The sequence below is a fragment of the Lepidochelys olivacea genome, assembly GCF_965140295.1.
Source record: "Lepidochelys olivacea isolate rLepOli2 genome assembly, chromosome: 2".
Classification (NCBI taxonomy): domain Eukaryota; kingdom Metazoa; phylum Chordata; order Testudines; family Cheloniidae; genus Lepidochelys; species Lepidochelys olivacea.
The window spans coordinates 175,348,392-175,371,744 of record NC_140412.1 but is presented as its reverse complement, the minus strand read 5'-3'; the positions used below and the strand labels follow the sequence as shown (position 1 = coordinate 175,371,744).

The 23,353-nt window shown below is 48.3% G+C and overlaps 1 protein-coding gene across 4 annotated transcripts in view; it reads right to left on the bottom strand.

Annotated features, from left to right (window-relative positions):
• TPK1 (thiamin pyrophosphokinase 1) overlaps positions 1–23,353 on the bottom strand; it is a 492,286-nt gene that overhangs the window by 392,248 nt on the left and 76,685 nt on the right. For all 4 annotated transcript variants that reach the window (XM_084620669.1, XM_084620671.1, XM_084620668.1 and 1 more), the window contains exon 3: positions 2,648–2,722. In XM_084620669.1, the coding sequence (XP_084476795.1) occupies positions 2,648–2,722 (75 nt within the window). The remainder of the gene's footprint in view (positions 1–2,647; positions 2,723–23,353) is intronic.

Sequence of the window (23,353 nt, the reverse complement as noted above, 5' to 3'; positions counted from 1 at the left end):
TTTTTCTCCTCTAGTCACAAAGAGTGGAATTTTGAATAGATTCTAAGTGACTTATGAGAGCAAGTCCTACTGGCTTTCAATGGGATTGTGCTCCTAACTCGCTTAGACACTTTTGAAAATTTCATCCTTCCTAGTAGGAGTAATTGTTATTTTCATTGCAGCAGCCCTCAGAGGACTGGGTCCCACTGTGCTATGCTCTGTCCAGACACAGTATTGTATTAAATTGGATTCAAGTTCTTATTTCACTCCCATCATTGTAGTGTAGCAAAGGAAGTATTTCTTCACACAGCGCACAGCCAACCCGTGGAACTCTTTGCCAGAGGATGTTGTAAAGGCCCAAGCTATAACAGGGTTAAAAAAAGAACTAGATACATTCATGGAGGATAGGTCCATCAATGGCTATTAGCCAGGATGGGCAGGGAGGTTGTCTCTCGCCTCTGTTTGCCAGAAGCTGGGAATGGGCGACAGGGGATGATGAATCCCTTGATGATTACCTCTTCTGTCCATTCCCTCTGATGCAACTGGCATTGACCACTGTCGGAAGACAGGCTACTGGGCTAGATGGACCTTTGGTCTGACCCAGTATGACCGTTCTTACGGTAAAACGCATTCCTGTCCCTAGAGCTAACAGTCTAATACCCCCATCCTGCAGTGGACCTGTGCAGGTCTAAGAGTCACCACACACAGATCTGATTGAAGGAGCTGGGCTTAAATATCAAAGAACAGACCAAAGGAAAGGTATAGCAGAACACAACATACAAGCAGTAGGGTCACGGTATTGCAATACCATCAGAAAGCGATTGATGGTATGTCTGGCATATAGTTTATGGGAGAAAGAGACAATTGCATGGTCAAAAGCAACACAAGAAGACATAGACGTGGACAATATGGGAGGGGCACAGCTGGTAAAGGACTTTAGGATACCAACAAAGAAGCTTGTGCTTTGTTGTGGAAAAGGGGGAGCCACTGGAAGGATAAAGAAAAGTGATGCGGGTGAGTAGAAAAGAAGATCTAAGCAGTGGCATTCTGACTAGACTGAAATGCGGCAATCCAGGCTACAGGAAGGCAGAGAGGAAAAAGATGCAGTAATTAGAATAGCAAGTGACCTGGGCCCCAACAAGAGCTTTAGCTACTGAGATGATCAGCTATTCTTAGTACTTTTTAAATGATGGCAGAGCCCAGAGGACCTGTTTATGATAAAGGCCCCATTGTGCTTGGTGCTATGCAGCTATAAAGTCAGAAATATTCCATGCCCCAGAAATTTTATAACCAAAGTTTCTTCCCAGACTGTATCATTATCCTTTCTACAGAGCACCACCCTTCTTCGGGGCCCCTGTACATTGTAGTTGTCCTTCCAAGGAGGTGAGGAACTGCTTGGGGCCAAAACTGCTGCAGGGGTACAAGGCCTCTGCAGAGATGACCCTGGCCTTCTGTGAAACCCCTGGGAGCAATCACTTTCGGGGACAGACCCCATCGAGGTTCAGTGAGGGAATTTCTGCAAGGGGATATTTCCACTTAAAAAGCTCCCTGTAAGGGAGTTCACCAGAGGAGACAATCTGGCTCACAGGTTTCAGTTCAAAATTAATCCGCTTCCTGGGGTTTGGCTTTAATAATAACTCAAATAATAGCAACACATAAACCTCTCCCTCAGCATGGCTATTCCTATGGTTTCTCTGCAGAGACTTCTCTGTCTCCTACCCTAGTTTCCTACAACCATGGAGCCACTCTCACCCTCCCTCATGTCCAAGGTAGAATTAACAATTCACACCAGTCACAATGAGTCAGCAGGACTCTCTGCAGGATTCCAAACTTGTTAACAGGTTACAAACTGCCCCAGTGCTTTATCAGAAGCTAGATTCTTTTTTTAAACCGGTCAGTTTAAAATATTCAAATGGACAGCATCTCTTTAAGTCAAGCTCCGCTTGTAGCAAGTAAGAGTAACTCTATGAATGAATATTGGAAATTAGGGTTTCTGTCTCTGTGCTGCAGCATTTTAAGAATATTTTAGGCAAGAATTCCTAGCAACCTGCTGAAAGATTGAGCTTCTCCACTGAAAGAATGAACCGCTTAAAGCATATAAACATTTGTAAAAAAAAACTCTACAAAATATTAGCTTTACAATGATCATGCCAGAGATGATTAGCTCCACGCTTACTAAACAAAGCAAACATGCCCAATGATTTGCACATTTCCAACAGAAAGAAATCCCAATATTTTTATAAATCTTTGTACATGGTTCATTTGATTTTGACTAAAACTAACACATTTTGCTGATGACCTATCATGGACGTTCACTTCCTAAGTTTTGAATGCAGCGCTGATCTACTGCACTCTGTCAGCAAAACCACCATCATTCCTGAGGATGCCTCTGAAAAGCTGCAGGCTTATTTGACGCAAGCGCACATACATGTATCCCTTCCCAGTCCATGAAGTTCCCACTGAAATGCATAAGAGATGCGAAATTTGACTAATCCACTCATTTGCTGCACTCAACAACAAGGAATGCATTCTGCTGATTCACAGTCTCACCCGGTGATTGCTCTAGTTAGTGGAAATTGCCACATTGAGATTCAATGGACATACGGTAGATTAGCTGGGCAGCAGCTAAGTAAATAAGCAAATGAAGATATATGTAAGTTATTATTACCTTTTTTCCACAGAAGATGAAAGTAACCTTTGTCCAAAGGCTGATTAAGAATCAAAAGGCAAAACGTCAGGTTTCCTATAAAAAAAGAGATGATCGTGCTCATTAACAAGTAAATTGATTTCTCCCCTCATTTTCTTTGTTTTGTTTGCACCTAACATCCCTCCCTATTTAATGTTAGGGAGAAACTTTGGAGCACACTTCACTAATTACCCTTCTTCTTAGGTTTCACCATTTCAGATACATAGAGGCAGTCAGAGATTCATGAGAAACATTTTATTTTAGCAAGTCCTTTTCATTTATAACAGGTGCTCTCTGCTAATAGGCCCCCTCAATAGGACCCCATGTCCGTGCAACTCTCTTGTTCAAACCTCTGTCTTACTGTTGCCGCCTGTGCATGACATTTAATGGTATTAGCATTTTGGGGGAGGTGCACGTGTTCTATTAACAACAGAGGCTATCGCTGTCTGAAGGTAAAGTTCTCCTCTCAGATCTACTCAGAAGATCTAGGCTCTGAAAGTCTGCTCTCCCTTCAGGTGCAGTATTCCTGTTGACATCAACAGCATCTGCAACTGTGTGGAGAGTGGATAATGGCAGTCAAGATTTGCTGGGCAGAGCTGGAAGACCTTTGCCAGTAAACGGTTTGTTGACACACTTAGGGAGCACTATGAAAAAAGTTATACAAGCTAAAAGTTCTGAAAGACAGAAAAGATTGCAGCTTTACTGTTAATTATTTATTTGTATTACAGTCATGGACCAGGGCCCCAGTGTGCACAAACACAGAACAAAGAGATGATCCCTGCCCCAAAGAGCATACAATCGAAGAAAACAACACAGGGATCATACTTGACAAGATATAATTATTTTACCAAAACATATTCTTTTTAGAGTACGTCTGTTATCATGGTGATTCCACAGCCTAAATCTCACTCCTGGAAACAGGCTATCACCAACACGCAGCCCTGCAAGCCTGCAACTAACCAGTCCACATTCCCACAGCCTGAACAGGCTTGTAAGCCCCACCATCCTTAGACTTTGTCCAACTCAAGGGACAAAAATGAACACACAAAATGCAAAAGTTTTAAAATAAATGGATACTTGCTATTCCAGACTGTGGCTCCAGGGAGCAAATGTAACCACCATGCCTTATTAGGATTGCATATGCTGGGAATAGCATTTATTTAATTTCCTAATTATCTATCTTGGAATAGAAGTTTCCCCTGGAGCTTCATTTCCTTAAGCTATCAGGTTAATGAAGTCTATTTGAGCATGTGAAGCCAATGTAATTGCAAGGAGAAATGATCTATCTCTAGAAGGTCTTCTGTGCCTCTGAACACATTTAGTAGAGCAGAAGGTGGAGTGAGGAAAGAGTCATGTGGAAGTATGAGGAGACATAAAGGTGAAGAAAATCTCTGCAATGTGCATGAAAATTTGGCAAAAGAAGAAGAAGTTGCACACATTGAGCCACAAATGAATGTGCATGACAGGTAGCTACCTGCAATCAACTAAAAACTATACCAGGCCTTACTGTAGGGCAAGTCAGACCACGAATGTACAAACATAAAACAACTTTTCACATGAGTATCATTATATGCTAGGATGTGGCATTGGCATGATATGCTGGAAGAATCACATGCTCACCACCAATGGCGAAGCCATTATTGAGGTAAGAACACCATAGCTCTGCTATAAATGAAAACCTGTCGCCTAGCTCCTGCTAGACTCAACGAAGACGACAACTCAGAAGAGAGGTCAGCAAAGTACAAGATTCAATACTCACTTATCTTTTATTGCAAGTAAATTCATCTGAGCTGGGTGTTCATAGGCATCTATTTACTTACGTATACCATGGGTGTCATTACAGTCTTGGCCTTTACTGCATCACAGTATTTTCGGATGGGTGGTGTTATGTAGAACCTAAACTGCTGAGCATGATGGGGACTGCTCCCCATTTCAGCACTTCACTGACGTTGCTCTACTCTTCTGCCCATTCCCTCTACAATCTGCAGTAGGGTAGAAGCTAACACCAAATATATATGGTCAAGAAGAGAAGAGTTGAGGAGACCACAGTAAATAAATGAGAGGTGGGTGTGGAACTTTCTTCCATCCTGAGTTTGAACGTGTCTTTACCTTGTACTTGCACTGACAGAGACAGACAGGAACAAACAGCCGGGAACAGCGAACCGCGGCCGCTGGGAGCTGTGGGGGGCCAGGCCTGCAGATGGTCAACATCAGCAAAATGTCCCAATCAGATTGCCCTGATGGGCCGCAGGTTGCCCACCACTGCTTTAAACCACAGCAAGTGAAAAATGACTAAATGTTAATATCTGTGCCACCAAAGCAAACACCAAAGCAAGCACCAACATTTTAACAGTGCTCACTGTACTAATATACAACTAATCAAAAAGGGCCAGATCCTCAGCAGGCATAAACTGAGACTGAAGTGTAAACCAGAGATACAACAATTTATACTCACTGAGAATCTTGACTAAAAAGCAGCTATTAATCAAATGGAGATTTCAGATAAATGTGAAGACCACAGAGAAATTTCAGCTAGTACAATCTATAGCAGCCCTCCTGCTAATCGAGAAAGACTGTTAAAAGTAAACTACAGCATTGCTCCATGCACTCTACTGGCTTCTCATTTGAAAAAAATCCACTTCCAGGTCTTCATCTTTAAAATCTCTTAATAAGTTAAGAAGAATCTCTCTCATGGACTGTCCATCCATCCATTACTCAAGAAGGCAATTAGCACATGAGCTGAAGGTTAACCAAACTGGGCTGTGCTGGACTAACAGGGGAAGAAAATTCCATAGTCAAGGGTCCAGCAGTGAAAATAACTTGCCAGCAATCCCCTGATATGGAGATCTCTCCTGAGAGGACACATACTGACCTCAATTGCTGCTGAGATGCACAGGGAGAGAGTTGGTCCCTCACATAGCTTCTTACAGTTTTAGTGCAATTCTCTCTTTTATTATGTACTTTTCTTGTGGCCTTTATTATTGCAGACTGTACAACTCAAGCCATCTGTAGCATGAGGATTAAAAAAAATAAATACTTGCATACAACATAAAGCTTAAAATATAAGATGCTCAGTTTATTTTGGTCCTTATGGCATAAACAAAAAAGAAAAGGACCAAAATCCAACAATGCCAGTCTCTTCATAATCTCAGGAAACTGATCCTGGAGGATTTCACACTTGATTCCTAATTTTGGTTTTACCTTCTGATTTAAAAAAACTCTCCATCTATTTAAACAACTATATGTTTGTTTGTTAATTTCCAGTCATATCCATGTTTTCCTATTTGCTGCTTATAGATCCTTACTCACTTTTTTGTGACAGTACATACCATTTTCAAACACTTTCCTCCATATTTATGGGCTTAGTTTATGGGCACAAATTATTATAGGTGCACAAATGTGTCAGCAGTCAGTTATACCCATAAAAGTACAGGTATAAACATGGGGAGACAGTTCAAGCAGAACTGATCATGTGGCTCACACTGTTTTGTTCGGTCTTCCTAAAGGAACTTGCAATCCTTAGTCTTGAATAACCAGATAATTGTTATGTCAACAACAAAGTATGACTTCTATTCACTCTCTTTTCTAGATTGCAAATAAGTATATTAAACAACAATTCTCGTATTTACCCCGGCATACTGCCACTTAACTATTAACCTCTTTCAATTCTGAAAATTGGTCACATATCTGTCCTCTTTGCTTTCTAACACTTACCCATATTACTCTTCCTCTGAGTTTTCTTAGTAGCTGCTTCTAAAGGACTTAATCAACTTTTGAATCTTGTGACAGGGTCAGGCCAGATGGCTACAGGAGAGTAATAGAAGGCAAATACATTAGCCCCAGGCTAAGTAGGTCCCTTTTCCCTGGGTAAGGTAACAGGGAAGGTTTTTTTTGTTTGTTTGTTTTTTTTTTTAAGTAGGTCCCTTTTCCCTGGGTAAGGTAACAGGGAAGGTTTTTTTTTTTTTTTTTTTTTTTATTTGAAACAGAAAAAAAATTTATTGGTAACGCTTACAGAATTACCAAAGGAAACAAAACAACTATGCAACAAAACAACGCAATCAGAAGGTATAACACAGCAGCTTTCAGGAGGGAGAAGTGTTCAGGCTAGCCTGGGCCCAGAGCGGGGGGGCTTCCTCGACACTCGTGGTCTTCCACCCTCCTGAGTTACCTGGTGGCCTAGAGCAGGGGGGCTTCCTCGACACTCGTGGTCTTCCACCCCCTCGAGTTACCCAGTGCCGCGCCCAGTGTCACCGATCCTCCCCCTCCTGAGAGTGCCCGGTAAGATGGGCACGGCTGCGGGGTGGGCAGGTTAGGGAGGAGGGGGGTAGACACCCATGTATTATAGGACCCCTCCTAGATGACAGGAATGATGGTATCCACAGCGGCAACGGCTGGGGCTGGCGTCTCTCGCTCTTCCCCTCAATCAAAGGGTCAGACGGAGGGAACCGGACGGGGTCACCGAGCAGAGAACCCCAGACAGCGCCCACCGCTCCTCGAAGGCTTCAAGGGAGTCGGTGGACGCCGCCCAGAGGAACTCCGCCCGGATACGTGAGTGTACTGAGGATCGAAAAACGGCCCCACAATCGCAGGACGCTTCATGGGCCAACCTCCTCTCTCTGGTTTTATAAATGGCTGTTTTAGCCAAAGCTAGGAGGAGGTTGACCAGAAGATCCCGCGACTTTGTGGGGCCACGAATGGAAAGTGTATAGATAAAAAGGTGGGGGGAAAAATGAAGCCAGAAGCGTAATAAAATATTTGTGAGGAGCCAGAAAAGGGGCTGCAATCTGGCACACTCTAAATACACGTGCGCCAGGGTTTCCCTCACATTACAAAAAGGACAAGTGTCCGGAATGGGGGTAAACCGTGTCAAAAACACGCCCGTGCTCACAGCTCCGTGAAGGAGCCGCCAACTGATGTCCCCGATGGGCCTCGGGACCAGGGTGGAATACAGGCTGGCCCACCGAGGTTGCTCACCCTCCAAAGGTGGCAGGAGATCCCGCCACTTTGTATCGGGGCGGGACACTAGGGTGTGGGCGTGAAGGGTGTGAAGCGTAAGTGTATATAAGTATTTCCGTGGAGCAATTTGAAAGCTAACCGGCTGCAGTTCGTGCAGCCGGCTTGCAGTGAAAGGGTGAGGGGTTTGTTGGGATCTACGGGGTGGGGGCCCGATGGAAAGGTCCGGCGGGCCCGGGGTAAGGGATGGGCGGGGTGCGCCCTCGCACAAGGCTCGGCTAACATAAGCCCGAGCAGCGGGGGTCAAGGCGGCCTTCACCTCCTGAAGTACGCGCCGGGGGGTACGAAGGCTGGAGAGCCCCATGCGCCGAGCGAGCATCAGGGGATCCAGCCAGTCTCTCCGGTCGTAGTCCAGGAGGTCTCCGACCCTCGTGACTTCCGCCAGGACCAACCTCTGGCGCACCGAGCGGGACTCCGCCACCTGCACACGGAGCTGGGGGTTGTGTAGCAGGGGCTCCGTGAGCAGATCTGCCCCCACGGTGGCCGCCACGGACCTGGTTGTTAGAAACAATTTCCAGGTCCGGAGGAGGTCCTGGTAGAAGACCGGCAGCCCAGAGAGGTCTCGCGGAAAACCCCTCGGAGAAAGATAAAAGAGCTGCCGGTCATATCGAAACCCTTGGAAACGGCGCAGGAAGGCGTGTGCCAATATGCTCCACGCCGAACTACTTGCACTATAAAAGAGCCTCTGCAGGGCCTGGAGGTGGAAGACGCGGACCTGAGTGTACAGACACTTCAGGCCCTGCCCTCCTTCCTTCAGGGGTAGATGAAGAACTCCAACAGGGGCCCAGTGCATTCCTGACCAAAAGAACTCTAGAATCAATCTCCGGAGATGGGTCAGGAAACCCGGGGACGGGGCCAGGGTGTTGAGCCGGTACCAGAGCGTGGACAGGACTAGTTGGTTAAGCACCAGTGCTCTCCCTCGGAGGGAGAGACATCGAAGAAGCCTCGTCCATCTCCGGATCCGCTCTATCACCCCGCCCTCTAAATTTTGCCAGTTCTCCGGCGGGGAAGGATGCGTGGCGGAAAGGTAAACGCCGAGATAGAGCAGTGGACCCGCACTCCACCGGATGGTCTGAAGTGCGGGTGGGAGGGAGCTCACCTGCCGCCAGTCCCCCACCGCCAAGCCAGAGCTCTTGACCCAGTTGACTCGGGCGGAGGAGGCTGCCGAATAGATGGCTTGGCATGCCTCCACTCGCGCCAAGTCGCCCGGGTCCTGGACCACGAGGAGTACGTCATCGGCATACGCCAACAGGACCAGCCGCAGCTCTGGCTCCCGCAGCACCAACCCTGTCATCCTCCTGCGGAGGAGACAGAGGAAAGGCTCGATCGCCAGAGCATACAACTGGCCCGAGAGGGGGCACCCCTGCCGCACTCCTCGCCCGAAGCTGACCGGTTCAGTCAGGGTCCAGTTGAGCCTAACCAAACACTCCGCGGAGGCATACAGCACCCGGAGAAAACTCACAAACTGAGGTCCAAATCCAAACGCCTGCAGAGTGCTCAGGAAGAACCCATGGTCTACTCTATCAAACGCCTTCTCCTGATCAACAGACAGGAGGGCGAACGATAGACCATCTCTCCGCCCGAGTTCCAAAAGGTCTCGGACGAGAAAGAGGTTGTCAAAAATGCTGCGACCCGGGACAGTATAGGTCTGGTCTGGGTGGACCACGTCCGCCATCACGGACCCTAGCCGCAGCGAGATTGCTTTCGCTACGATTTTGTAATCCGTGCTAAGGAGTGAGACGGGACGCCAGTTTCGTAAATCGCGGAGGTCCCCCTTCTTCGGCAGCAAAGCGAGCACCGCTCGCCTGCATGACAGAGGGAGGACCCCGCTCTGCAAGGACTCAGCCCAGACGGTGACTAGGTCTGGGCCGAGAATGTCCCAGAACGCGCGGTAAAACTCCACGGTCAGCCCGTCCATGCCCGGAGATTTATTGGTGGGCATGCGACGGAGGGCTTCCGAGAACTCGGCCAGGGTGAGAGGCAGCTCTAGTCGGTCTCGGTCGCCCACGCTGACTGTGGGGAGTTCCTCCCAGAGCACCTCGCAAGCGTCAGGATCGGTCGGGTCCGGGGAGAAAAGGCTTGTGTAGAAGTCACGGGCCCTCCCACACATCTCCTCCGGACCCGTGAGGGGGGTGCCGTCTTCCGCAAGAAGGCAGGTGACGTGTTTCTTGGCCCCCCTCGTTTTCTCCAGGGCATAGAAGAAGCGGGAGCCGCGGTCCATCTCCCGAAGGAGGCGGATGCGGGATCGAACGAAGGCACCTCGGGCCCGGTGGTCCTCAAGGGCCCGGAGCTCCTCCCGCTTCTCCCGGCACGCTCCGCAGAGGGACGGGTCCTCGGGATCGGCGGCCAGGCGCCTCTCCATCTCTAAGACCTCCCGTTCCAGCTGCTCTATCGCCGCATTTCGCCGTCGGCTGGTGCCCCGAGTGTAGTCACGGCAGAAGAGCTTGGCGCGCACCTTCCCGAGATCCCACCATCGCCGCACCGAGGGAAAGGCACGCCACTGCTCTCGCCAGGCCAACCAAAACTCCCGAAAGGACATCACAAAGCTCTCATCCTCCAACAGGCTGTTATTAAAGTGCCAATAGGCCGGTCCCGGTCTCTCTGCACGGAGGGAAACCGTTACAGCGACTAAATGATGATCGGAGAATGGGGCCGGCCGAATGGCGGAGGAGTGGGCCTGTGAAAGATGGAAACGGGATAAGTAAATACGGTCCAACCGAGAGTGGTGTGACCGATGGGCCTCCACCCGGACAAAGGTGAACGTGGAGGTGTCATCTGGGTGATGGTCGCGCCAGACGTCCACTAGGGAGTGATGGTCGACTATCCCTTGGAGAATATTCGCGGCGGCCGGACTCGGTTCGGCCCCTGAGCGGTCCCGTTCCTCGAGGGTGGTGTTAAAATCCCCTCCCAGGACCAGGCACTCATGCGAATCCAGGGTGCCGAGAAAGTCGGACACCTGCTGATAAAATTGTGGCCGCCTGGAGCTCATTTGCGGGGCATAGATATTAACAAAATTAACCACGAGCCCCTCCATTCGGACTCGAAGGTGCAGCACGTGGCCCGGTACGGCCTCATTGACCCCTAGCACCTCAGGCCGTAGATTGGGGGAGAATAGGGTTGCCACTCCAGCCTGCCAGGTCGCAAAGTGGCTAAAGTATACCCCGTCCCTCCACTCCAGCCGCCACCTGTCCTCGGCGGCCGGGTCCGTATGGGTCTCCTGCAGGAAAACTACAGAGTACCTCCCCTCCCGAAGGTAAGAGAGCACCTGGGACCTGCGGAGAGCCATCCTACAGCCCCTGGTATTCAGGGTCACAATAATAAAAGGCGTCATACGGAGGGCTGGGGGGGTGGGGGTCTCGTATTGGCGGGGGGGTTCAGGGCCCCCGGCGGGTTGCACAGCAACCCATGACCCATCCCGTGGGTGAGTAGATCGCTTCGGAAGCTGCGGGCTCGCTCGTAGGCCGCAGCACCGCGCTTTCCTTGCCCCCTGCCCTCCTTTATAAGGGCCTTTGTGGCCTGGAGGAGTTGATCAAAGTCCCCCCATAGCCGAAGAGCCAGCTGTGCCCTATCGCGGGCGCCACGGGAGTGCTCTAGGAACTTCCGTAGCGCATGCCGCAGCTCATGGGGGGGTGGGGTTACAATTCCTGAGATATTCCCTGATGGGCCTCTTAATACAGCCTCGTGGTCCGCTAAGGCAGGAAGACAGGGTGCGGACCACCGACGGGGCGTCTGACAGGCTGGGGTTATTAAATTCATTTCACGCCTTGGGGTGGAGGGGGATGGCAGGGGAAAAATTGCCACTCCTAACGGGTCGCGACTAGAAAGTGCAAAAACTGCTCCCTGAGGGGAGTCTGCAAAAGGCGGAAAGGAAATAACCCCAGGGGCGGCATTAACATTGCAGGAGGAGGGACCTTGGGCAGGGGCAGGGGTGGGGGCAGGGGCAGGGGTAAGGCTCTGGGGTGCAGGAGGCGAGCAGCTAAAAGAAAGTGCCTCCTGAGCAGAGTCAAGGGTTAAGGGGGAAGGGGAGGGGCTCCCAATAATGCTAGGTGCTGGCTCCATGGTGGTTTTAGCGGTCACGGCATCAGGTGGTGGACCGCCTTCTGCAGGGTGCTCACCCGGGAAGGCAAAAAGGGGGAGGGAGCATGGGGAAAGGGAGGCTGGGGTAAGGCTGCCCAGCTCGAGGCCAGCCGGCAGCAAATCATCCCCTCCCTGGGTGACCGGGGTCAAATCTAGGGCCTCAATCTCCGCATACACGGAGGAGAGGCCAACTCCTGCCACCCCGGGGGCCTCTCCTCTAGGGCCAGCCTCAACGGCCGCCTCGGGGTCCGCGGGGGGTTCGGGTAGCGTCCAGGCAGAAGGGGTGTCCTCAGGAGTCTCGGAGGGGAGGGTTTCCCGTGGAGGGGGGATTCTGCCCTCCAATGCCAGTCCGTCTTCCCCTCCCGACACCGGCGGATGGATCTCGCTCGCGGCCGTGGCGGGAGGCTCGATAGCAGTGCCTCCTTTCCTGGTCTTCCGGGGGGCTTCCGCGTCGGGTGGATGCAGCGGAGCTCGAGCCTTCCGCTTGCCTCGCTTCCCCTGGACTAGGGTCCAGCCCTCCATAGCATCATCTGGGGGTTGGTTAGCAGGGGTCGTGTCGGGGGGCGGAGGCGATGGTTTAGGGGTTCGGGGAGGTAGCGGTGGGGCAACATGAGGGGCGGGGGCTTCTCCTTGGGGAGGGCCCTCTCTTATACCCGATAATATCCTTGCCACACCCTCCTCCATGGGCTCTATTGGGGTGGTACTAGCAAGGGTGGAAACCCCTTGCTCGCCCGGGCATTGTAGGGAAGGTATCTCTTGGGCCCGGACGGGAGCAGCAATGGGTCGAGTAGGAGGAGGGTTGGTTTCTGGTACTGGGCAGCCAGGGGCGTCGGCAGCGACGGGGCCGATGTCCTGCCGGGTCTCGGGGGTTTCGGGTGCCCCTCCCCCCCGAGCCAAAGGGCAGTCTCTGCGGACGTGCCCCGCTGAGCGGCAGAGGTAGCACCGGGCCTCTCCGGTAGAATAAAAGACCCGATAGCGGGCTCCCTCGTAGGGGACTAGAAAGGACCCCTCAAGCGCCTCTCCGTCACGCGCCCCTGCCGGTGGTAGAAGCTGCACTTGCCGGCGGAACGAAAAAATGTGACGGAGGGTGGGGTCCTTGCAGCCCAACGGGAGAGGGCTGATGACAGAAACAAGTTTCCCCAGGGTGGAAAGAGCGGGTAACAGGGCAGCATTGGGTAAGAAGGGAGGAACGGAGGTAAGGACGAGGCGAACGCCCAGGTCTTCTAACGGTTCTAGGGGGACAAACACCCCCCCTACCGTCAGGCCCCTCTCCACCGCCTCCTGGGCGGCATCCTCCGAGGCTAAGAAGAAAACGACCTTCCCATACATCTTGGAGGCCGCCACAATAGCCGTGGGTCCTACCACCTTCGCCAACGCCTGCACATATGTCTCCACGTGGGGCGAGGCGGACACCAGGAGGCAACGAACGCCGTGCTTCCTGGTCAAGGCGGGGAAAGGGCCTCGGCCGCTGGTGATGGTGGCGGAGGCGGGGGGGGCGAGATGACGAGGCGGCAGGCAGCGGGAAGCCCGCTGCCACCCGGGCATACGTCCTGGGGGCCGGGGGAGGGACAATCGCAGAGCTGGTGGAGGGAAACGCTGGGAGGGGCGCCACGGTTGATGACGAGGCCGCAGCGGTGGGGGCAGCCCCTGCCATGGAGGGCTCAGTGGTTTTAGCGGGGCCCTTTCCTTTCCACCCACCCCGGCCCTTCTGGCGAACCGGGGGGGGGGTTTCCTAGAATCTGGGGGGGTGGTGGGTGCAGCAGCAGCAGCAATCACCCTGGTGCCTCCTGCTACCGGTGCCCCAGCAGGGGGGGTGGCAAGTACCTTAACAATAGTAGTAGGGGGGGACCCTTGGAGGTTGGGCAGGGGTGGTGGTGGGGAAGGGACAACTAATTTTATTAAAGCAGTCTCGCCTCTCTCGTTCCCCGCCATTGTGAGCAGGGAGAGACAGGGAGACACCGGAAGAAGGAGGGGGGAGGGAAAAAGGCGGAATAGCCCCTCCTTCCGCTGGCTGCGGACGGGAAGGGAAAAAATGCCGAGGGAGGGGGGCTGGGAGGATGGGGGGGAACAAAATCGGGGTCCAATAAAAGGGGCAAGTTGTGGGATAAGCAATCCGGGGGGGGGGGTGCAGACCCACACAAGTTTGTCCAAAGAGTCTCGGTTGGTCGGTTGTTAGGTCCGGTCCGGAAGGCAAAGTTCAAAGCAAACAGCTGGATCCGAAGGGAGATGGCAGATTGCCAGCAGGGACAGACTGCGGGGGGGCCGTGACAGTTGTAATAACGATGGGGGGGTAGGGGCACCGATGCATCGGGGGTGGGGGTCTCCACGCCACACCCCCTGTGCCGCCACAAACGCAAGTAATCACAGTCAAACTCCCCCCCACGAGAGTATAATTCAGAAAGTTACTCAGTCTTACGGCCTCCGTCACGATGATTTATATTATTTCTTCTGTCCGATGGAATCTCCGTCTCCGGCTGTGTTGGCTGTGTTCCAAGTCCTCCGGTATGTTAAGAATGCTATAAGGTCCGAGCTACTGGCGAAACGGCTGGGTCTGGGGGTTTCCACTCCCCCCTCCGGACAGCAAAATCGGCCATCTTCCCCCCCCTCCTCCGGGGGCTCAGCTGAGGCAAATAGCTGCGCCCGAAAGCAGGCGTGGGGGGGGATGGCCGGCGAAGGACGTAGACGGAAAAAAAACACAAAAAATAAAAAGAAAAATCAAAAAAGCGTCTGGCCCGGTCGGGGGGGGACTAAGGCAGGTGCAAAAAGTAAGAAAAATCCGGGCCAGGGGGCTTTAGGAAAGAATAGAAAGCAGATAGCTGAGGAGCAAGCAAAAGACGTTCCGTTTCCTAACAGGGAAGGTTCCAGAACAATCAGGAACCTTCTGGAGACAATTAAGACAGGCTGATTAGAACACCTGCAGCCAATCAAGAAGCTGCTCGAATCAATTAAGGCAGGCTAATCAGGGCACCTGGGTTTTAAAAAGGAGCTCACTTCAGTTTGTGGTGTGCGTGTGAGGAGCTGGGAGCAAGAGGCACTAGGAGCTGAGAGTGAGAACGCGGACTGTTGGAGGACTGAGGTGTACAAGCATTATCAGACACCAGGAGGAAGGTCCTATGGTGAGGATAAAGAAGGTGTTGGGAGGAGGCCATGGGGAAGTAGCCCAGGGAGTTGTAGCTGTCGCAAGGCTGTTCCAGGAGGCACTCTAGACAGCTGCATTCCACAGGGCCCTGGGCTGGAACCCGGAGTAGAGGACGGGCCCGGGTTCCCCCCAAATCCTCCCAACTCCGGGTCAGACACAGGAGTCGTCGACCTGGACTGTGGATTCAGAAAAACGGCCAAGCTGAGGGCTGCCGTGAAGCTCCAAGGCGAGCAAATCCACCAATAAGCGCAAGACCCACCAAGGTAGAGCAGGAACTTTGTCACAATCTCTATATAAATTATATCTAATATTGTGCCTTTATGCATTATTTAATTCTTTCAAAAGAATTCCAGTGTGTTTGAGAGACACAAATTTACTATTATAAAAGCCTTTCTGGCCTGTCCCTATTATCTTACACTCACCTAGGTGCACTATAAATATTTATAATATCATTATACATTTTTTATAGATTGTCCCTTACCATACACCAGTCTGCAGGCTATATGGCTCTCACAAAAGCAGCATATATATATCTGTAAATATCAGCTTTGTCTGAGATCTAACATAACAACATATACCCCTTGCTTATTTCCCTTGGGTGTCAGAAAAATATCTTAAGTTACCATACATACTATGAGTTTCTTTTCTATGTGTTTTGAGGCTAGAAATTTTTTTTATTACATCAAATAAAAAGGCCTTTGGGGAAGACAAGTACTACGCTTGTTCTAGCGGAATGATGTAAGCAATAAGACACAATAGGGCATATGTTGTGCTAAGATATTGCCATGCCTCTGGGTGCTACTGAAGCATGAATCCAAAGGCTGAACAACTTCAACCATACAAAGAGTCTCCTGTCAACCAATAATATTTACATTTTATTGCTTGCCTGAAGAACAACCATTTCTTTACCATTCCCAGTGATCTGATGAGTGGTATTCTAAAGGGGGGAGAAGTGGAGGAAAAAGGAAAAGAGACTCATTTCCATAGAAAGAGGACATTTTACCTTCTAGCAAAATACTTCATGAGTCTAAACAGAAAGTTGCAAAGTAAAAGGAAATAAGATATACAAAAATCAAAATATTTCCTCCTACCCTGAAAGGATATTTCAGGGACCTGGGCCATGTAAATACCAAGGTAGATAGATGGAAGTCCAAATCTAGGCTGATCTCTGTGTCCCTCACCAAAGGCTCTTAAAGAAAGTATGCTGTCATGGAATAAGAGGGAAGGTGCTCTCATGGATCAATAACTCTGATGGTTAAGAGACAGGAAACACAGGGTAAGTATAAATGGTCAGTTTTCAGATTGAGAAGAGGTAAATAGCGGTGTCCCCCAGGGCTTCGTACTGGGACAGTAATGTTTAACATATTCATAAATGATCTGGAAAAAGGGTAAACAATGAGGTGGCAAAATTTGCAGATGATACAAAACTACTCAAGATAGTTAAGTCCAAAACAGACTGTGAAAACTTATATAAGGATCTCAGAAACCTGGGTGACTGGGTAACAAAATGGCAGATGAAATTCAATGTTGATAAATACAAAGTAATTCACATTGGAAAATATAATCCCAACTATACATACAAAATGATGGCAGTCTAAATTAGCCATTACCACTCAAGAAAGAGATCTTGTAGTGACTGAGGATAGTTCTCTGAAAACATCCGCTCAATGTGCAGTGGCAGTCAAAGGAGCTAACAGAATATTGGGAATCATTAAGAAAGGGATAGATAAGACGACAGAAAATATCATATTGCTTCTATATAAATCTATGATACGCCCACATCTTGAATACGGCGTGCAGATGTGGTCACCCTATCTCAAAAAAGATACAGAATAAAATAAACAGAAGCAGTACTGTCAACTACACACCGAGCACTGAAACAGCAACACTGTTGGTCACATACCTATCACTTTCTCAGTGACCATAGGCAAGCACACATGAGGCAGAAGACGTCAAGAATGGTGAGTGAACCCAGGGGCAGGGGTCTTGTGTATTGCAGAAAAGCAATCTGAAAAGGTCACGGGGCACTTATGGGGGCAACACTCTAAACTTTCCCACTGTTTTCCACAGACAGCGATCACTATGGAAGATATCTAACTCCTGAAGGGAAGCAAGGGTGCATCTGCTACATGCTTGCAGCTTCCGCCCCAGTCCCTATGTTGCTCGCCTGTGTGCACCTTTGGTCCCTACCCAAGTAATTGCAGAGTGGCGCGGGAAAGTGTCTCTCAATGGGGGAAGGAACAAAGCAGCTCTGCCGAAGACCCTCCAGCAGAGGATTGCTGAGTACCTGCAGGAAAGTTTCCTAGAGATCTCTCTGGAGGATTCCCATGAAATCTCGGAGTGCATCAACTCCCCGTTCCATCAAACTGCCTAGCTGTACAGGGAAATGCCCAGCACGCAGAAACAAAGCCAGCCTTCTACATTTCTCTGCCCTCAACCCACTTCAGAACTTCACAAAGCAAAACCACTTACTGGGGGTCTCCTCTCCTGCTTCTGGCTCGCCAGAGTGTGACTGCAGAGACTGGCTAGACACCTCTGGAATAGAGAACAGCTCCTGACTGAACACATCATAGGACTCCACTTCTTCTTCAGCCTCCACCTGTTCATCAATTACTTCCTCCTCTGGGTTAGGTTCACTTTCCACTGGCTCCAGACCCGCCGAAACATTCACAGTGCTATTTGCGGTGAAGGGGGGGCCACCCCCTAGAATAGCGTCCAACTCCTTATAAAAACGGTAGGTCTGGGGCGCAGCACTGGAGCGACAGTTTGCCTCCCTTGCCTTCTGGTACGCATTCCTCCGCTCCTTCACCTTTGCTCTACACTGCAGCATGTCCCGGTCACATCCCTTTTCGGGCAAGCTGAGCGCAATCTGGCCATAGGTATTGAAATTCCAACAGCTGGAGCACAGCTGGGATGGACAGCTTCCTCTCTCCAAACACTTATCAGATCCAGTAACTCCGCAGTGGTCCATGCAGGAGATTGTTTGCTGCGTGGAGCCATCGTGGTCTGCTGGGAAGATGTGATGTGAGCTTTGCACGCCAAGCAAACAGGAAGGGGAATTTCAAAATTCCTGGGGCTTTAAAGAGGGAGGGGCAGAAGGTTGTTTACCTGTTGTCAGGGCAGCAGAGTTGAAACTGCTGACCAGTGTGGTCAGGATGGCCATTGTAAGACACCATCCGGAGGCCAATAACAGCGCTAAAATCAATCACAGCGTCTACACTGGCACTACGGCGCTAAAGCCTCAGCACAAAAAGCCTGCTGACTCTCGTCAAGCTGGTTTTATTACAGTGCTGCAACTGAGGAGTATCGGCACAAAAAGTGGCTTTGCAGTGTGTACACCTCTGCTGTTTCATCGCCAAAAGCTGCCTTTTGGCAAAAAAAAATTGGTAGTGTAGACCAGGCCTAAAACAAAGACAGTTGAATGACTTCCTGGAATGTGTTTTTCCGGTAATGGGTGATGTCTTCACTACTGTATCAGAATTTCCACTATAGCCTGTGATTCTACTGCAAAGAATTCATTCGCAGTGGGAATCTGTCACAACAACAACACTGGGATGGCTAAGAACACAGTGCTTTATAGAGCGAGCAGATAATGACAAAACAATGCTTATGCAAACTTGTATCCTGGATGTGGAAAGAGTATTACTAGAGCTGGTCAACAATTTTCACTTTGAAATTTTTATTTGTTAAAAGTCAAAAGGAATGAAACATTTCAGTGTTATTCAAACAGAATTTTCCAATCAACTTGAAACATTTTTTTTTTCAAAAATTCCATTTTGCAGAAAATTTCAAATATTTTCCCGGAATAGAAATCCTGGTTCCTGCACACCTCTAGGTATTACTAAATTAAAAAAAGTTCGAACATGGATTTTTTTTCTATTCAGGAATGAGAATTCCACTAACATAGAATGACTGAAAAACATCTACTCAACATGAGTGACTTAGTGAAAGCGTGGGATACAACATCAAATAAAACCTGGTTTTTCAATTCCAGGAATTCTAACAAGGTGTTTTAATGAAGGCTTAGAAAAAAAGATTTATATGTCATCATTCCTGAGATTAAAAATATGGTTGGTGGCAGAATAATGTTCTAACATTTTATCAGAGCCCAGATTATTGGGTAATGGTCTCTGTTCTGTTCTGATTCACACTAGTGCAAAGTTAGAATTACTTCATAGGTTTCACCTCAGTTATTCAGGCTTCAATAAGTGCAAATGAGAAAAATTTGGCCCACGACCTTATGCACTCCCCAGCACCAGGATACGAATGCCTTTAACTTGCAGAAAGAAAGATCATTCAGACCGCTAAGTATGATCTCATTACTTCCTAAGTCAATTTCCTAAGTCAATTTCTCAAACTTCCTAAGTCAATTTCCTAAGTCAATTTCTTAATACGCTTTGTTAGGTACCCTTAGCTAATTCAGGCTCTTTCTTGACACCCCTCAGCCTTTTGATTTCAGACATAACTGGTCTTCTTTTAGATAGCCCCAGACTTTCGTCTAAAAACAATGCATTTTACATTAATCAAACGAAGCTGCACAGTATGCTCATTTTGCCTTGTAAGAATGAAGGAAAGAGAACAGACACTTCACACTTCTCATATGTGAAGGGCATTTAGGAGATTATCTCACAGCACAAGGGTGTGGATTCGAAGCTGGTGTAAATCAATACAGTTCCATCAGAGCTATGCCCATTTGCACCAATTGAGCAACTGGACCAAGATTTTTAAAAGTCAGAAACATAATTTCTTTTCCTGTAGGTGCCGTGGAAAGAAATAGTTGCTACTTTCTAAAAGTGCGATTCCCAGTTCTTTGAAGCCATGCGTTTATCTCACAGATGTTTTTAATAGCAGTACCCTGGAGTTCCCAAACATGATCAAATGGAACCACCTCCATATCAAAAGCTGAGAGAGCAGAGGCATCGTTAGAAAAAAAAATTAGTCAGCACAAGTTATCTGACAAAGAGTTCAGCAGGCTTCTGACCGGCATGTATTTGGTGCTGTAAATGTTTTGTTTTTTAAAACTTGCAACTTCAGAGTCAGTAGTTTCTTGCACGAATTGCAGATACTGTCCCCTAATCTACTCTCTGGTGTGAAGATGATTTTGCCAGTAAAATTTTGACTCAGAGGGTCCAATTCTGATTTTCTTAACACTGTTGTAGATCAGGTTAGCTCACTGACATCAGACCAAACAGATCAAAACCTGGCCCAGAGAATTGATAAGTTTCTTTTCTATGACTCTGTACTCCACTCTAACAGTTCCTTTTCCCTCTCCACTATACATATATATATCACCACATCATCCGAATTGTCAGTCCAGGACCAAATTCTGCTTTCTTATGCTCAGGAGACTACAGAGGGATAGATGAGGACAAAATCTCTGATTCCAGATCAGTTACTACTGGTGAATTTGGACCCAAGAACCCAGCTTGACCCTCAGATCTGTAGTTGCAGGGCTGGCAGCTGGGGGGGGGGCAGGGAGTTTTACCTGAAAAATGAGCACTGTAAGTTATTGCGATGAAGTGAGCTGTAGCTCACGAAAGCGTATGCTCAAATAAATTTGTTAGTCTCTAAGGTGCCACAAGTCCTCCTTTTTTTGTTGTGATACAGCAGACATGGAACCTCACAATGCCATTTTGAGAGTCACTTTTCAGGTAGAGACACATTTTATATGAAAGCCAACAGTGAGACACTTCTAACATACAAAATAACACAACTGATGCTCAGTCTCTTGCTCTATAATTTGAAGCTACTTACGTGTATTAGTCTGTACCTTATCTGTGTTTAGAACTGGCACTCTGGCGTGTTATAAGGAGTGATAAAAAGAATATGGGACATATAAATACAAAATTAGCCAATAGTCTACCATTTAATATTTAAACAAATTCAATAGTAAAATGATTTCCCATGTAACTGGTATTTCTAAGTCTGAAAATCTTCCTTAGCATCAGTTTCAGTAAAGTCTGTGCCCTGTGTCTGTGCACTTGCTAACAAAGCAGTTGTCAGCCCTAATTCGGAGATGCAGTTAAATTAATTTTACCCACTATTTATAAATTACTTCTGTAGTTGCATTTTACTAGCCTGAATCCCAAGTCACCAAACGAGATGTTTACTCTTCCTCTTAAGATTAACAACTCCGCTAATAAACCGGCAAAAATTATGCCAATGGATCACAGCCCTTACAAATATGTTCTCAGAATTTTTTAAATGAATAATTCAAATCTGCACAGCCATCTGCTTTTCCTGTGAATGCAGTGTTATCCCTTTCAATGTATTTTTGCTGTTAATTTTTTAATGTACATTCTATTGACTTTTTAAAGTATTTTACAGCCATCAATTCTCAAAGTAACTTCCAAGAGGGATAGGAAGAAACAGGGATTTGTGCAGACACACATATATCAATCTTAATGAAAAGAAAGGAAGTGGCATTCTCTCGAGAGTTTAGCAGTAGAATATATGTGGAAGAATTCAAAACAAATAAAAAACTAATTCCTCATAAGAATCCGCTAACAGAGCCATGCTCGTTTACATTTTGGGCTCATTGCTGCTCCCATTCGAGTCAACAGTAAAACACCCAAAAAGAAACACCTGTCAACCATGTTTGGGTGCCCAATTTGAGACATCTAGGGCTGGATTCTTCCAGAGCGTTTAATATGTCATAGCACTTTGTGTGTCCAGAGCAGAGCTTCTATTGACTAGTTACGAGTGCTTAGCACTTCTGCATGTCAGACCCTCGGTGTCTCAATTTGGGTACTGAGAAAATGAAGGACACACGGTGGCCACCTCGAAAAGTGTGATTTCAGCAACTTGCCCAGTATCACACAGGAACTCTGTGGTACAGGCAAGGCTAGAATCCAGTTCTCCAGGGAGCATGCTCCTTTTAACCACAAGACCACCCTTTCTCTTCCTAGCTACCTAGATATTTTAGGTATTTATATGGCTCCCATTACTATAATATCTGAGCACCTCGCAATCTTTAATATACACAATAGTCCTGTGAGATAGAGGAGTATTATCTCCATTTTACAGATGGGGAACTGAGGCACAGAGAAGCTACATGGTTAAAGTGACTTGTCCAAGGTAACAGAGGAAGGCTGTGTTGGAACAGGGACTTGAATCTAGGATTCCCATGTCTTAGGCTAGCACCCTAACTACTGAACCATTCTTCCTCACTCTCATTCCTGCATTCCCCTGCCCATTCACTATATGCCTTCCAACTTCTGCAACAAATGAGGTAGGGGTCCTGCAGACAACAGTCTCCTTCACAACCCTGATTCATCCGCAGAGCAGGTCTATCTAATGTACTGAATGAGGCAGACATTCAATGGAAAAATAGTAAGTGATCATGTAATTCAAAACTATATCATACTACATATGTCCAGGCTCCTACACAACCCCCCCTACCCTCAGCTCCTGCTCCAACTCCCCAACCCAAGGCTACCATCCCCCTTCATGCATCTATTCCTCCATGTCCTACCTTCTCACCCCTCTGAATTTCAGTCAGGTGACTTCCTAGTTCACACCACCTGGGCAAGAGCAATTAGGGCAAAGGAGTGACAGCCTTCCTACTCTCATACTCTCACTTCCAGTGCTTGGCGCCAGAGTTGACCCCAACAGCAGGGAGGAGCAACTGAAGGGAAATTCCTGCTCAGCCCCTGTTGTTCTGGTATGGAGCATGGTCAGTGGCTCTCTGCCGAGGGTGCATGCAAATCAGCACCCAGAAGCTGTGCAGAGATGGAGCATGCTCAGTGCAGACAGAACCTTCTGAGAATTCAGCTACCAAATGCTAACATATCTCTCTCTACTGAGCATATGTGAATTGAGATTTTCCAAAGGTTTATAATTTGACCAAATTTTGATGAATTTTCACAGGGATGACAAAAGACACATCCCTGATACCTGGGTGACTTCCTTGTCAAATTTAATGTCACTCACGCATGTGCGGGACCATTGCACATCATGTCCCAAGTGCTGGTGGACAGGTCAGAAAAAGATCCCAAAGGCCCCTCTGGCACCACTGCCCACCATAGGGATGCCCTTTGAAAGGACAGACATGGCCCTGGTCACGCCGTTAGAAAAGTCCATAGCCAGGTAAAAATACAGATCAATGATATCGGACTATGCAATTGTGAGAGCTGTGTGTCCTTAATGGTCCATCGACACATAGGTACCTAGCCCTGATGTAAATCCATCTGGGGCAGGGGGTGTTATGTTTGAGATAGAGATACATAGCCACTATTCGTAACTTCAGATACAGTAATGAAACATGGATTTAACCAGGATAATCATTCTTGACAGACTGTAACTTTTCCATTGAAACCTTACATGATATACTTTGTACAAGATTTATTGCAACTTTGTAACAATGGTGACTGTATTAATGTAACTCGTCATTTTTATATGGTATCACAGCCCACTTTAGGATTTCTATATGCGCCACCACTTCCACACACCCTCTCCTT